This window comes from Capra hircus, chromosome 10 (genome assembly GCF_001704415.2).
Source record: "Capra hircus breed San Clemente chromosome 10, ASM170441v1, whole genome shotgun sequence".
Taxonomy (NCBI): domain Eukaryota; kingdom Metazoa; phylum Chordata; class Mammalia; order Artiodactyla; family Bovidae; genus Capra; species Capra hircus.
In genome coordinates, this window is record NC_030817.1 from 76,968,627 (window position 1) to 76,986,357 (window position 17,731).

Genomic DNA, 17,731 nt, shown 5'->3' on the forward strand with positions numbered 1-17,731 from the left:
CAAATGAGACAAAACTTAGCAGAGAGAGGTAAAAGAACTTCCCCAAATTTACATTGCTACTAAGTGACAGAGCTAGATTAGAATTAGGCAGGATATGTCTTTAATCCTTCCTCAACATTGCCTTGCTTCAGATGTTTATCTCACGGAGTGTTGTTGTCCAGAAGATCCTTACAGACCACTTAATCCTTTTCTCATTTTATGGTAGAGGATCTTTTTTTAGATTGTCCTAAAAAATGGAACAAACCCTCTGGAGAGATTTAGAAGAGTTAAGTGGAGATGTTGTTGACCTAAAGAACAAATACAAAATTTATAAGAAAATATTATGTACAACTCATGGCAATAAATTTGAAAATCTAGAAGGAGGAAGTAATTTTTGAGCAAAATATAACTGATGAAATTGAGTTAATAAGCAGGGAAAAGCCTAAAATGAAATTAATAACTATGTAAGAAATTGGAAGTATAATTAAAAGTCTACCTTTTAAAGACACACCAGTCTCAGGTGGTTTTACAGCAGAGCATGTATCATTTTTTAAAGAACAAATATTCCTATCTTATTTAAATTATTCCACACTATTGGGGAAAAAAGGGCTTCCCTGCTGACTCAGTGGTAATGAATTCACTTGCCAGTTCAGGACCTGTAGGTTCCATCCTTGGGTGGGGAAGACCCCCTAGAGGAGGACATGGTAATCCACTCTGGTATTCTTGCTGGGACAATCCCATGGGCAGAGGAGTCTAGCAGGCTACAGTCCATGGAATTGCGAAGAATCAGATACAGCTGAAGGAACTGAGCATGCACAGGGGCTGATAGAAAGGAAAAGGTGGGGCAGGAGACATGCAGGGTCTGAGTGTCTCGACCAGGGATCAAACTTGTGCACCCTGCAGTGGAAGCATGCAGACTTAAACCACTGGGCCTCCAGGGAAGTCCAGGAATGTCTATCATGCACTGAATGATTTACCTGTAATACGTAACTGAATACTTAAAACTCACACCAATGAAAAGATGAGATACCTGTGACTCAGAAAAACCAAGTAACTTGCCCAAGTTCACCCAGCTTGGAAGCAACTAAGTAGTTACTTGTCCAGGAAAAAAGTCAATAAAGACAATAGAATATCATCTGAGCTTCTGAAATTGTTACAATATTATTCAAGTAAGTAGACAGTTTAAAAATGTTAACGTCAAGGAGTCAGTTTTTTATAAAGAGGCAATTATAAGGAAGGAAGGATTTCCCCCAAACAGTGCAGGTCTTCTTTATTTAAGGGTAGAACTTCATTGTGAAGAATATAAATGTCAGTTTGTAATAAAAAATATTCACACACACGGAAACACGAAAGAAACATCTGAATAAAGGCATGCCTCAATATTCCCAGTGGGTCCAATTATTCAACTAGCAGACATTCCTTACTTCTTTCTAGTCTCTGTGACACGATCAGTTCTTTCTGTGGCAGTAGACACAGAGGCCCCTGCAGACCAGAGAGTGCCTCCTATGAATAGCGCTGAGCATGGGGTAAATTTCTCTCAGCTTTCTAAAGATTTGTGGTGATGAATTAAGAAGATCATTCCATTATTTTTCTTTCCCAAACCTTTCTTAAAGCTTCTTTCACATCCTTGTTTCTCAAAGAGTAGATAAGGGGGTTGAGCAGTGGGATCACCACTGTGTAGATCACAGCAACTGTGCGGTCTTGGGTTAGGGAGTAGCTGGACCTGGGGCGCAGGTACATGAAAAGTGTTGTGCCGTAGAAGAGGCACACAGCAGTGAAGTGGGAAGCACAGGTGGAAAAGGCCTTGAATCTGCCCTGGGCTGAGTTCATCCTCAGGATGGTGATGAGAATTAAGAGGTAGGAGACCAAGATGGTGAGGGTACAGCTCAAAAGGTTGAAACCAGCAAAAACGAAGAGCAAGATTTCACACAGTGAGGTGTCCACACAAGACAGAGACAGGATGGGTGGTCCATCACAGAAGAAGTGAGTGACCACGTGAGTACCACAGAATTTCAGACTAAAGATACAGCTTGTGTGGATCAGAGAATTAAGAAATCCTGCACCATAGGATCCCACAATCAGAGAGGCACAGACCGTAGGAGACATGGCAATTGGGTAGAGCAGGGGGTTACAAACAGCCACATAGCGGTCATAGGCCATGGCAGCAATGAGATAGCATTCACTGGTGGCAAAACCCGCATAGAAAAACATCTGAACCACACAGCCAAGATAGGTGATCACCTTTCTCTTGGCCAAGAAGTTCACCAGAGTCTGGGGGACAACCGTGGAGGAGTAGCAGAAATCCAAGAAGGAGAGGCTCTTCAGGAGGGAGTACATGGGTGTGTGCAGCGTGGCACTTACATGGATCAGAAGAAACATGATTAGACTCCCCAGCAGTGTGATAGTATACATGCCCAGGAACACCACGAAGAGCAGCTTCTGGAGCCAGGGGTCACTGGTGAGCCCCAAAAGCTCAAACTCAGTCTCTCGGCTCAGGTTGGCCCCTTCCATATTTCTTCAATGCTCTGTGACATGGAAAGAGAGGACCACCAGAAAGAAGTGAAACACCCAGAGGCTCTCACGGGCTTAATTCTGCCCTAAGGACAGCCTTCTGAAGATTGCTCTCACTGAGGAAGTCTGCTTTTGTCAGTGGGATTCTGTCACAGAGAAGTTCTCCTCAACTTGGCTGATTAGTCACTTAGGAAGTATTACTTGAGCAGCAATGGAAAATAGAAACAAAATGTACACAATTTGGTCTCTTAGGGATCTTAAAAAATTCTAAATAATGAAACAATTACTTACCAAAAATTTATTGACCATCTTCTATAAACTTAGCTCTATGTTCTTCCTGTCAGGAATTCAAGTATGTCTGACTTCAAGAAGCCTATATTCTAGAGACCATACATTTTGTGTCTAAGCGCACACGCTGTGGCATCAGACTGACAAGTTTCCAAACAGACCTCATCATTAGCCAGCTAGGTAACCTTGGGAATGTTACTTAACCTTTCTTTTGATTTTCAGTTTTCTGTAAAATAGGAATAACAACACTAATCTCAAAAGTTTATTGTAAAAATTCAATGAGTTAATTCATGTAAAGCACTTGAACAAAGCCTGGCACTTTGAGAAAGAATGTTAGCTTGATTATTCTTGTTGGAGAGAAAAATCTAACACAAAATTAAACAACAATAAAAATAAATAAATGAAACAGTGACAAGATTTAGCAAACAACCTACCACCAAACAAAATAGAAGAGAAACGTGTACTAAGTGAGAGTGACTAACCAAGCCTTCAGAGGATCTGGAGAATTCTAGAGGAGTAGAAGGTGGTTCGTTGGCTCAGCTATACAATTGCTTCTCAGAACTTGGCACAAGTCAAGCACTATTGTGGACTCTAAAGGTGATGGAGGTTGGGATATGGAGAAATAGGGGTGGTATAAGGCTGCAGAGTGTACACTGAGACCTTGCACTCGAGAGCATCAGCCAAGGGGAAAACGTCACCCATCCTTCATGAAGGCACCATCATTTCCAGTGAATAGAATCACCTTGTTCTCAAGGGATGTTGGGGCCAGCAGGGAAGGAATAGCCCCTCTCCAGGACTAGGGCTTTGTAAAAATGCCTTTTACACACAGAGAATGAATAAAGTCATGATGTAATCTTGAGAGTCCCTTGGGCTGCAAGGAAATCCATCCTAAAGGAAATCAGTCCTGAATACTTATTGGAAGGACTGATGCTGAAGCTGAAACTCCAATACTTTGGCCACCTGCTGCGAAGAACTGATTCATATGAAAAGACCCTGATGCTGGGAGGGATTGAAGGCAGGAGGAGAAGGGGACAACAAAGGATAAGTTGGTTGGATGGCATCACCGACTCAATGGACATAAGTTTGAGTAAACTATGGGAGTTGAAGATGGACATGGAGGCCTGGCATGCTGCAGTCCACGGGGTCACAAAGAGTAGGACACGACTGGGCAACTGAACTGAACTGAGCTGTACCACCTGAACATCACACTCTCTCCTGCTCCATTGGATGCCATTTCCTGGATTACCTTGGGCTCTGGAGTCAGCTTAGTATCCTGTGCTCTTTCGTGAGGATCCTCAGTTGTGAAGATGTTGAAACCAGCAGATGTGATAGAGGAGGCTAGAAAGGGAAAAAATTGAGCCCCCTCCTCCTGCCCTGAGGAGTAAATGAATAATGGAGCTGTGAAAGATGTTGGGAAGATTCCAGAGAGGAAAGAGCTGTCATGAACAGGCAAAAGATTCTAGTTTGACCCATTGGCAAACTTTCCAGAATCAGCAAACTGCCAAAGCAGGAGAAGACTCAGGAATATGGATAACTAAATTTATACATAAATTTGTTGAGGGACTTCCCTGGTGGTCCAGTGGTTAAGATCCTGTGGTTAAGACTCTGTGCTCCCAATGCAGGGGACCTGGCTTTGATCTCTAGGCAAGGAACTAGATCCCACATACTGCAACTAATAGCTCACAAGCTGCAACTAAAGATCCTATATGCCACAACTAAGACTTGGCACAGCCAAATCAATAAATAAAATTTTTTAAAAATTTTAGCTATCAAGTAGATACTGAAGACACTATGGCTCTTGATGGAACACTGTGAGTGGTGACTGGAAGAAATCATAGTAATGCCCAAAGAGATAACATGCCCTGATAAAGTTGCGATACAAAACCCAAGAGGGCAAATTTGAACACAGGGTACTGGTAACATCTTTTAGAGCACATGGAGCATAACTGACTTATTTGGTGTCACTGAGATGTAACATTTCAGCCATTCTGAACCCAACAGTTGCTAGTTTATAATAAACCCTATTATGCAGGATTGCAGACAGCCCCAGATTTGGGTTGCAAATATCATTGGCCCTATTGGTGTCAAAAGCCAACCCAGTTTCAAGGCAAATTACAAGGACTTGAAAGAATTAACTGTAAAAATCTCAGGATGAAATCACTTACAGTGACTTCAAGAAATTAAGAAATGCTTACTATGAGTGAAGTAGAACTTAAGACCCAAGTTCACACCTTCTTCAATAGGTGGTTTCAATGTGAGTAACAGGTCTGCAAGTACTTCTCTGATTAATAGAGTAGACAAAAGCTGAGAAGAGCAGGAACGCGGCCAACACGCAGGCTGGGAGGTGGGATGGAAAAGGGTAGGGTAGTGGGTAATGCAATGGGTAGCTGATCAGAGCCTTTGATTTATTACTCACTGAGGAGTTGACTCATTGGAAAAGACTCTGATGCTGGGAGGGATTGGGGGCAGGAGGAGAAGGGGACGACAGAGGATGAGATGGCTGGATGGCATCACTGACTCGATGGACGCGAGTCTGGGTGAACTCCGGAAGTTGGTGATGGACAGGGAGCCCTGGCATGCTGCAATTCATGGGGTCGCAGAGAGTGGGACATGACTGAGCGACTGAACTGAACTGAACTGATGTCTACCCGCTTTCTCTTCTTCCCCCCTTTCCTCTGCCATCCCTCTTCTCCAGTCTGCACTAAATTCAAAACTATTCAGAGTATAGAGAGAGTCAAGCAAGGGATTGTGGACAAACTGACATCTCTGACAGTCTTTCAAAGGATGCTGGAGTGGGGTCCCCGTGGCGGTCCAGTGGTTAGGACTCCTTGCTTCTTCTAATTCAGGGGGCACAGGTTTGACCCCTGATCAGGGAACTAGGATCCCACATGTTATGCAACATGGCCAAAATAATAATAAATAAATGGAAGTAGTTCATCTTGGGGCAAGGGGGAAGGATGCTGGAGTAACAACTATTTCTGTTGGCTGTAGTTTATACCTGTCAATGGAAACTAGGAAGAAAACTTGAGTGGTCTAGTCTAGTCATGCTGGAGTGGAGTGTGAAGGAGTGAGAGCAGGTGTCGGGGCCTGTAGATGAGGGAGGAATAAACAAGGGTTTTATTATACCTGTTTCTTTGCCTTCCTCCTTGGGATAACAGAGTGGGAGTACAATGGAGAGCAGGCAGCCAGAGGGAGCAGCAATGATCCCACACAGCGAGCAGCAATGACCTCAAACAATGGTTCTGAAACGTTAAGGCGCTCTGCCCAAGGTTCCCTGGGGAAGCCTGCTGCATGTGCAGATTCTAGGTACCAACCTCAGAAAATGTGATCTAGTAAATCTAAAGCCAGGCCCCCAAATCTGGTGAATCTGAAACAGGTGGTCACTGACCACACTTTGAGGAACACTAAACCATGGAGTATCTTCCCCTGAGCCACATATAAATATCCTTTTCTGAGTTGCTAGAATTCTCCATGTCCTGGAAAATCAGACCAGCCTGTACGATAAGGTGGTTGTCCTGGACATTCACTTCCTTCCAGAAGACATATCAGTAGTTAACAATTCCAAGAAATCTGAGTATTACTTGGTGATAGTCAAGCACCAACGAATTTCATCCTTCAAGTTTGCTTTACATGTTCATAAGAAAATCATTTAATTCCAACAGAGCATGTGACTTGGTGGCAGAGCTGTTGCTCTGGAGGTCAGAACACAATCTTTCATTAGAAAAACAGTGATGACAAAGCCAGACTCATTGGGTCCATAGACTGAGTCTGGGGATCAGAGTCTGCTACTGACTTTAACCTCTCACGTGGTGAGGGGAGGGAGGCAGCCCCCACCCTGAGAGGCACTCACAGCTGGTCCTGTACTGGGAAGAGACACCCCAGAGCCATCTTTTCCCATGGGTGGCCCATTAGCTCATAGCTGGGGAGGATGTTGCCTTCATTAATGAGGGCTTAGCAGGCAGGTGAAGAAGTAAGAATAATTGGCCCCATATAGATCCATTAATGCGTTTGCAAAGTTACTGAGTTTCTACCCTTGAGAAATCTGGTGACTGGGACACTGGGAATAAAGGGAACAGATCCATACCAGATCCCTGCCAATACACTGATCAGTAGCCCCAAAGGACTGCTCTATCTCAACCCCGAATTGAACTCTTATGTACTTATTAACTGTATTTCTTCTATGCTGGAGAAATAAGTTTTTATAGTTTTTCTTTCCTTTATTCCAGTTTTCCAGTGTATACAGTGACTTAGACTACAGTGAAGGACGACCTCTCTGTCCATCAAGATCATAATAAAATTAGAGGTATGTGATTTACTTAACACATACTTGGGATTTTCTAGGGATAGTTCTGTTATCAATTTCTAATTTAATAGCATGTCATCGGAGAACATGCTTTGTATGACTTGAACACTTTTGGATTTATTGAGACTTGTTCATGGCCCAGAATATGGTGTATTTTGATGAATGTTCCATGACTACTTGAAAAGAATTATATTCTTCTGTCATTAGGTCACGTGGTCTATCACTTTCAATGACCTCATGTGGCTTAATAGTGTTGTTCAAGTCTCCTATATCCTTTCTAATTTTCTGCCTACTTTTTCTATCAAGAATTGAAAGGGGAGTACATTGAAATCTAACTATAATTGTGAATTTTTTTTTCTTGCAGTTTTTCAGTTTTGCTTTCATGTATTTTGAAGTTTTGTTATGAGGTATATAAACATTTAAGATTGTTATGTCCTCTTGATAAATTTTCCCATATACTATCAAATGACCAGGAACTGAGAATCACTGGGGCCATCTTGAAGGCTGGCTATCATAGTCCTCCCTCTGGCCCTCACTGATTCTTGTCCAACTTATACATGAATATATGTGCAAAATATACTCATACCTCCCAAAAATCATGTTCCATTACAGTATCAGCTCAAAGTCCACAGTCACATCATCTAAATCAGGTATAACTGAAGTATGGTCCCTCTGTAAGAGTATCTTGACTACAGTTCCTCTCAGTCTTAAGATTGGTGAGCTGCACACAGAAGTTACATCTGGCTTCTATACACACAAAACATATAATGGCAGGACAGGTCTGGGATAACCTCTGTAGGAAATAATGGGAGGTGGGGCACACAAGAGTCACTGAGTCACAAAAATTCTAAAATCCAGTAAGACACTTGTTGGCAAGTCCTTGATTAGGACTCAAATCCTAAGAATAATTCTCTGTGGCTCTTGGCTCCACTCGGAGATTATAGTTGTCCTCACTAAATTATCCTTCACTTTATATGAAAGCTAGCCTGTGTTTGTAAGCTGAGTAGTTTTCTTAGCTTGCTTCCTGACTGAAGGAGTTTGGGAATTGAAAGGCTTCTCTTCATTTTCTTCTTACAGTTCAGTCTGGTGGTGGTTCTGTCATCGTGACTTTCTTAAAAACTTGGGCGTCTTCTGTGACTCTTATTAACAAATCTCTCTTGACACAGCCCTCTGCCTTGAACCTCTGCTGAGACTGTTAAGGGCTTGTGCCCTGAAACTTTTTGGAAGTCCTATCATTTAACTGAACCATTCTCTGAAGTACTACCTTAGATCTTTCTAAAATCTTAACAAAAGATTTTACTGACCCTCTGTTTCATCTTTGTTATTTGGCCATGAGCCGCTTGAGGGATCTTAGTTTCCTGATCAGAAATTGAACCTGGGCCCTCAGCAGTGAAAACATGCGGTCCTAACCACTGGACAGCCAGGGAATTCCCAGATTGCCAATTTCATTAGGCAATTCATATTTTCTACCGTCTACATTACTGAAGGCACCAGTGTTTCTAAACTCTCTGCAACTGCATAACAGAGGTTTTTTTCCCTCTGAGTTTCCAATAACATTTTCCTCATAGTTATCTAAGTCCCATGTTTATCTTTATTGGCAGCCTTCTCAAAGACTATTAGAATTTTGCTAACAGTCTCTTCAAGGCATTTTAAACTTTCATTAATCCTCTCCTCAAAGTTCTTTCAGCTTCCTCCCACTGCACTGTAAAAGATGCTTATAATTTTTTAGGGTTTTGTTAAATCCACGTCTCATTTCCATTTACCAAAGACTGTTTTATTATCTATTGCTTTGTAATAAACTGTCCTAAAATTTAGCAGCTTAAAAAAAAACAACAAACAGTATTTCACATGATTTCTATGGGTCAAAAATTGGAGAGACCTTGGTTTTCTCATGGAGTTGCAGCTAAGATGTCAACTGGAGCTGTTGTCAGTCGAGTCACTGGAGGATCTGCTTACAAGACAGTTCACTCCCTTGACTGGTGTTGATGCTGTTAGCAGGAGACCTCAGTTCTTCTGCACATGGATCTCCCCACTAAACTGTTGGAGTGTCCTCCTGACATGATGACTGCCTCCCTGCAGAGGAGGTGAACAAAGAGAGTGCAAGGAGAAAGCCACAGTGTTTTTTAAGACCTTGGAAGCCTCAGAAAGCACACACTATTACTTTCACAGTATTCTGATGGTTATTCAGGTCAGCCCTACTAAGGACTGGTAAGGGCCAAGATGGCTGGCTATCATATTTGGAAGCTAACAGGGAATTAATTCAGTGTATTGAAAACTAGGATTTAAAGGGAAAGAATCAAACATTTATTCTGCATTTCCTATGTGAGCTACCGCATCTAAAATATAAAGACAAAGAAAACTCAAAAGTAAAAAACTGAAAAATATATATACCATACATGTTTTAACAAAATGAAGTCTAGTTTAACTATGCTAATACAAGTTAAAGTAGACATTAAAGGAAAGAGCTTTAGGAGAGACTAAGGGCATTTCATAATAACAAAAGGGCGAATCTAACAGGAAGATGTAATAATCCTAAAATTAATATGCATTTAATAACACAACTTCAAATATATATAAAGCAAAATGATAGAACATAGGGTGAAACAGATTAAATTACAATCATAGTTGGAGATTTTAACACATCTCTGTCACTAAATGATGGGACAAGCTGACAGAAAATCACAAAGGATATAAAGGATGTGAATAAACAGCTAATGAAATTGATATAAATAAAACAGCGCACCTACAAATCACAGAATGCACATTCTTCTAAAGCAATATATGCTTTGGATATTTACCAAAACGAACATATACCTGGCAATACAGTAACTCTTAACATATTTCAAAGGAATGAAATTATAAAGAGTATGTTCTCTCCAATGCAGTGGAATTGAACTATAAATAAAAAAGATAGTTATAAAATCCTGCTTAGAAATTAAATAATAGACTTAAGAAATTAAGCAATAGACTGACTTCTAAATAACTGGAGTTAAAAGAGAAATCACAATGTGAATGAGATACAACAAAGATGTAAAAGACACAAGAATATTATGAGTAATCATCCCAATAAATTTGAATTTAAATAAAATAGAAAAAATCCTTAAAGAGCATAACTTATCAAAACAAAGAGGAAATAATCAGAATAGTCCTAAAGCTAATACAAATTTTAATCCATTATTAAAAATTCCCTACAAAGAAAACTCTAGGCTCAGATGGCTTTATCAGTAAAATTTCTCAAATATTTAAAGAATAAATAACATCTATATTACACGGAAAATTCCAGTTGGTAGGAAAAGAGGAAATTCTGTTAAATTTATTATAAGAGACCCATATAAACTTGACAACCAACACCTGGGAACAACACACTAAGAAAGGAACCCCAGGTCAATTTCTCTCATGAACATAGAGACAAAAATCCTAAATAAAATATTTGTGTGTGTGCTCAGTCATGTCTTTCAAATGTCTGTGGCCCCATGGACTGCACCACACCAGGCTCCTTTCTCCATGGAATTTTCCAGGCTAGACATCTGGAGTGGGTTGCCATTTCCTCCTCCAGGGGATCTTCCCGACCAAGGAATCAAACCAGCATCTCTTATGTCTCCTGCATTAGCAAGCAGGTTCTTTACAACTAATGCCACCTCAATTCAGTTCAGTCGCTCAGTCGTGTCTGACTCTTTGCGACCCCATGAATCGCAGCATGCCAGGCCTCCCTGTCCATCACCAACTCCCGGAGTTCACTCAGACTCATGTCCATTGAGTCAGTGATGCCATCCAGCCATCTCATCTTCTGTCGTCCCCTTCTCCTCCTGCCCCCAATCCCTCCCAGCATCAAAATCTTTTCCAATGAGTCACCTCTTCGCATGAGGTGGCCAAAGTACTGGAGTTTCAGCTTTAGCATCATTCCTTCCAAAGAAATCCCAGGGCTGATCTCCTTCAGAATGGACTGGTTGGATCTCCTTGCAGTCCAAGGGACTCTCAAGAGTCTTCTCCAACACCACAGTTCAAAAGCATCAATTCTTCAGTGCTCAGCCTTCTTCACAGTCCAACTCTCACATCCATACATGACTACTGGAAAACCCATAGCCTTGACTAGACGGACCTTAGTCGGCAAAGTAACGTCTCTGCTTTTGAATATGCTATGTAGGTTGGTCACAACTTTTCTTCCAAGGAGTAAGCGTCTTTTAATTTCATGAGTGCAATCACCATCTGCAGTGATTTTGGAGCCCTCCAAAATAACGTCTGACACTGTTTCCACTGTTTCTCCATCTATTTCCCATGAAGTGATGGGACTGGATGCCATGATCTTCGTTTTCTGAATGTTGAGCTTTAAGCCAACTTTTTCGCTCTCCTCTTTCACTTTCATCAAGAGGCTTTTTAGTTCCTCTTCACTTTCTGCCATAAGGGTGGTGTCATCTGCATATCTGAGGTTATTGATATTTCTCCCAGCAATCTTGATTCCAGCTTGTGCGTCTTCCAGTCCAGCGTTTCTCATGATGTACTCTGCATAGAAGTTAAATAAGCAGGGTGACAATATACAGCCTTGATGCACTCCTTTTCCTATTTGGAACCAGTCTGTTGTTCCATGTCCAGTTCTAACTGTTGCTTCCTGGCCTGCATGCAGATTTCTCAAGAGGCAGGTCAAGTGGTCTGGTATTCCCATCTCTCTCAGAATTTTCCACAGTTTCTTGTGATCCACACAGTCAAAGGCTTTGGCATAGTCAATAAAGCAGAAATAGATGTTTTTCTGGAACTCTCTTGCTTTTTCCATGATCCAGCGGATGTTGGCAATTTGATCTCTGGTTCCTCTGCCTTTTCTAAAACCAGCTTGAACATCAGGAAGTTCATGGTTCACGTATTGCTGAAGCCTGGCTTAGAGAATTTTGAGCATTACTTTACTAGTGTGTGAGATGAGCGCAATTGTGCAGTAGTTTGAGCATTCTTTGGCATTGCCTTTCTTTGAGATTGGAATGAAAACTGACCTTTTCCAGTCCTGAGGCCACTGCTGAGTTTTCCAAATTTGTTGGCATCTTGAGTGTAGCACTTTCACAGCATCATCTTTCAGGATTGAAATAGCTCAACTGAAATAGCTCTATTTCATGGGAAATAGATGTTTCATGAAACAGTGGAAACAGTGTCAGACTTTATTTTGGGGGGCTCTGAAATCACTGCAGATGGTGATTGCAGCCATGAAATTAAAAGACGTTTACTCCTTGGAAGGAAAGTTATGACTAACCTAGATAGCATATTAAAAAGCAGAGACATTACTTTGCCAACAAAGGTCCGTCTAGTCAAGGCTATGGTTTTTCCAGTGGTCATGTATGAATGTGAGAGTTGGACTGTGAAGAAAGCTGAGTGCTGAAGAATTGATGCTTTTGAACTGTGGTGTTGGAGAAGACTCTTGAGAGTCCCTTGGACTGCAAGGAGATCCAACCAGTCCATTCTAAAGGAGTTCGGTCCTGGGTGTTCTTTGGAAGGAATGATGCTAAAGCTGTAACTCCAGTACTTTGGCCACCTCATACAAAGAGTTGACTCATTGGAAAGGACTCTGATGCTGGGAGGGATTGGGGGCAGGAGGAGAAGGGGACGACTGAGGATGAGATGGCTGGATGGCATCACTGACTCGATGGACGTGAGTCTGAGTGAACTCCGGGAGCCGGTAATGGACGGGGGGCCTGGCGTGCTGCAACTCATGGAGTCGCAAAGTCGGACACGACTGAGCGACTGAACTGAATTGAACTGAATGCATCTATGTGGAATCTAGAAGAACGGTATCGATGAATTTATTTGCAAGGCAGCAATGGAGAAACAGACATAGAGAACAAACTTATGGACATAGGGGAGAGTGGAGGAGAGAGTGAGATGTATGGAGAGAGTAACATGGAAACTTACATTACCATATGTAAAATAGATAGCCAATGGGAATTTGCTATATGATTCAAGAAACTCAAACAGGGGCTCCATATCAACCTGGAAGGGTGGGGTGGGGTGGGGAGGGAGATGGGAGGGAGGTTCAAGAGGGAGGGGACATATGTATATCTATGGCTGATTCAGGTTGATGTTTGACAGAAAACATAAAATTTTGTAAAGCAATTATCCTTCAACTAAAAATTAAATTAAAAAAAAAACACTCTAGAAAATTAGGACTTTCCTTGTAGCTCAGCTGGTAAAGAATCCACCTGCAATGTGGGAGACCAGGTTTGATTCCTGGGTTGGGAAGATCCTCTGAAGAAGGGAAAGGCTACCCACTCCAGTATTCTGGCCTGTAGAATTCCATGGATTGTATAGTCCATGGAGTTGCAAAAAGTCAGACACAGCTGAGTAACTTTCACTTTCACTTTCATAGAAAATTAACAGAATGAAAACATAGCCCACAGAATGAAAGGAAATATTTGAATATCATGTAACTCATGAGGAACAGATATCCGGAATTTATACAGCACTTCTTTAACCCAACAAAAATGAAACAACTGGAATTAAAAATGGGCAAAAGGGACTTCCCTGGTGGTCCAGTAGTAAAGAATCCGCCTGCCAATGCAGGGGACGTGAATTCAATCCCTGGTCCAGGAAGATCCCACAAGCCATGAGGCAACTAAGCTCGTGCACCACAACTACTGAACCCAAGTCAGCTACTGACGCCTGCACACCTAGAGCCTGCGCCCTGCAGCAAGAGAAGCCCCTACAGTGAGAAGCCCGCACCCCACATCAAAGAGCAGCCCCCACTGGCCACAACTGAAGACCCAGCACAGCCATAAAGAAATGATGGACTTGAATAGACAGTACTCCAAGGAACATAGAAAAGTGGTCAATAAACACAGCCAAACGTTTACCATCATTAAGCATTCAGTTAAGCTCAGCCGCTCAGTTGTGTCTGACTCTTTGCGACCCCATGAATCGCAGCACGCCAGGCCTCCCTGTCCATCACCAGCTCCCGGAGTTCACTCAGACTCATGTCCATTGAGTCAGTGATGCCATCCAGCCATCTCATCCTCAGTCGTCCCCTTCTCCTCCTGCCCCCAATCTCTCCCAGCATCAGAGTCTTTTCCAATGAGTCAACTCTTTGCATGAGGTGGCCAAAGTACTGGAGTTTCAGCTTTAGCATCATTCCTTCCAAAGAACACCCAGGACTGATCTCCTTTAGAATGGACTGGTTGGATCTCCTTGCAGTCCAAGGGACTCTCAAGAGTCTTCCCCAACACCACAGTTCAAAAGCATCAATTCTTCGGCGCTAAGGAAGAAAATTCATATTTGCAGATGGCATGGCTATCTTGGAGATGAATCTATAAAATTCTCAATGCACTGAGAAAATTCATTTCCCAATGAAGCTATTAAAAACCCGAAACTACTAGAATAAGAGTTCAATAAGGTTACAAGATGATGCAAGATCAAGATAACACTACAAAACCTTGATGAAAAGAAAAGACCTAAACAAAGGGAAAGTCACACCATGTTCATGGATTAAAGGATTCAACATTGATTAAAGACATTGATTCTCCTAAATTGATCTATAGATTTAGTACATTTCCTATCATAATCCAAGTAAGATTTTTAACATACAAGCGTATTCTAAAATACATATGGAAATGCAAAGGAGATAACTAAAACAAGTTTTGAAAACATAAAATAGTAAAGAGGAAAGAAACATTCTACCCAATTTTAAGACTTTCTATATAGTTGCAGTTAAAAAAAATATGATATGGACAAATGGATTAATACATTGAACAATGGAACAAAAGAGAGAACCTAGAAATAGACCCATACAACTATGCTTAATTCATTTTTGACAAAAGTGCAGGAGCATTTTAGTGGAGGAAGGTATTTTCAACAAATGGTGTTGGAATAATTGAATCAGTTCAGTTCAGTTCAGTTCAGTCGCTCAGTCATGTCCGACTCTTTGCAACCCCATGAATTGCAGCATGCCAGGCCTCCCTGTCCATCACCATCTCCCGGAGTTCACTCAGACTCACGTTCATCGAGTCTGTGATGCCATCCAGCCATCTCATCCTCTGTCGTCCCCTTCTCCTCCTGCCCCCAATCCCTCCCAGCATCAGTCTTTTCCAATGAGTCAACTCTGCATGAGGTGGCCAAAGTACTGGAGTTTCAGCTTTAGCATCATTCCTTCCAAAGAACACCCAGGGTTGATCTCCTTCAGAATGGACTGGTTGGATCTCCTTGCAGTCCAAGGGATTCTTAAGAGTCTTCCCCAACACCACAGTTCAAAAGCATCAATTCTTCGGCACTCAGCCTTCTTCACAGTCCAACTCTCATATCCATACATGACCACAGGAAAAACCATAGCCTTGACTAGACAGACCTTAGTTGGCAAAGTAATGTCTCTGCTTTTGAATATGCTATCTAGGTTGGTCATAACTTTTCTTCCAAGGAGTAAGCGTCTTTTAATTTCATGGCTGCAATCACCATCTGCAGTGATTTTGGAGCCCCCCAAAAAAGTCTGACACTGTTTCCACTGTTTCCCCATCTATTTCCCATGAAGTGATGGGACCAGATGCCATGATCTTCGTTTTCTGAATGTTGAGCTTTAAGCCAACTTTTTCGCTCTCCTCTTCCACTTTCATCAAGAGGCTTTTTAGTTCCTCTTCACTTTCTGCCATAAGGGTGGTGTCATCTGCATATCTGAGGTTATTGATATTTCTCCCAGCAATCTTGATTCCAGCTTGTGCTTCTTCCAGTCCAGCGTTTCTCATGATGTACTCTGCATAGAAGTTAAATAAGCAGGGTGACAATATACAGCCTTGATGTACTCCTTTTCCTATTTGGAACCAGTCTGTTGTTCCATGTCCAGTTCTAACTGTTGCTTCCTGACCTGCATACAGATTTCTCAAGAGGCAGGTCAGGTGGTCTGGTATTCCCATGTCTTTCAGAATTTTCCACAGTTTGTTGTGATCCACACAGTCAAAGGCTTTGGCATAGTCAATAAAGCAGAAATAGATGTTTTTCTGGAACTCTTTTGCTTTTTCCATGATCCAGCGGATGTTGGCAATAGCCATAGTTAAAAAAAAAAAAACCCTTCAGTTTAAATCTCCCATCTTATACAAAAAATAACTTTAGATGAGTGATAGATTTAACATAAAAGCTTAAACTCTAAAATTTTGAAGAGAAAAACATAGGAGAAAATCGGCAGGGCTCAAGTCCTGGTAAAGAATTCTTAGAAATGACACTAAAAGCATGATCATAAAAGAAAAAGAACTGATTACTGGACTTCACCAAAATTTAACACTTTTTTTCCACGAAGTCTCTGTTAAAGCCAAGCTACAGAGTGGGGGAAAACATATGCAAGCTATCTAAACAAAGGACATGTAGCTAGAAAATATAAAGAACTCTCAAAACTTGGCAGTTTAAAAAGTCAATGATAAAACTGATAAGAACATCCACAGCTATTCTGCCAAAGAGGGATGTATGGATAACAGATAAGCACATGAGAAGACGGTCAATACCATTAGCTACTAGGGAAATACAAACAAACAAAAACAGAAAACCACTACAAACCTATCAGAAAAGTGAAAATAAAATTAAGTGACAATCCCAAATCCTGGCAAGAATGTGGAGAAACTGGATGTCTCATACATTGTCCATCGGAATGTAAAACAATACAGCATCTCTGGTAAACAATTTGGCAGTTTTTAATAAAAATAAACATGTTCATATTACCATACCAATCACCATAAAATGTCCAGAAAAACTGATACACAGTTATTCATAGCAGCTCTGTTTGTAATAGCTCCAAACTGGAAACATCCCAGATGTCCTTAGCCAGATGAACAATTAACAAACTTGAATATCCACAACAATTAAAAGGAACAAACTATTGATATATGTAACAACTTGGATGAACTTCAAGGGCATCTTGCTGTTGGGGTGGGGAGGAGCCATACTAAAAAATCTACATACTGTCTGATGCCATTTATATAACTTCTTGAAATTTTAAAATTATGGTGATGAACAGGTTAGTGGTTTCCACAGGTTAGGGATGGTAGTGGGAGGATGGAGGAGCGCACAATGAAGTGATAAATAGTACAAGCGTTCCTTTGTGGTAATGGGACAGCTCTTTATAATACTGATTGGGGTGGTGGTTACATGAACTTATGCATGTGACAAAACTGTGCAGAAACACACACATATACAGGGAAGAACTGGGAAAATCTGAATAAGGTCTGGAGTTTAACAGTAATATGCCAGTACTGGCTTCTTATTTCTGACAAATGTGCCATGGTAGTGTTAAGATGTTAACATTAAGAGAAACTTAACAAGGGATGAGGGATACACAAGGAGTTCTCTGTATCTTTGCAACTTTCCTGTAAATTAAACATTGAAGTCTTATTTTTTATAAAAGAAAAATTTAATGTGATACCACTAGGCATCTTTAGAGAGAGAATATAGCAGGTAGGCAAGGGTGTGGAGAATACTCTTTATCCCAGTAACTTCATTCTTAGTTTCATAACCATAAGAAATAGATACATGTGTTCAAGAAGACATGCTCTAGAATGTTCATAGCAGCTTTATTCATAACATCCAAAATCAAAAACAGTACAAATACCTATTCACAGAATGAATAAACTGCAGTATATTTTTACAGCATAATAGTCGACCACAGTATGAACATGCAACAATAGAGAATTGCACATGATGTTGAAT

At 41.2% G+C, this 17,731-nt stretch overlaps 1 protein-coding gene across 1 annotated transcript; it reads right to left on the reverse strand.

Annotated features, from left to right (window-relative positions):
• On the reverse strand, positions 1,555–2,799 carry LOC102169186 (olfactory receptor 5AU1). The gene is given in 2 exon segments (XM_005685372.2): positions 1,555–2,616; positions 2,782–2,799. Coding segments are annotated over 2 exon segments (1,080 nt in total).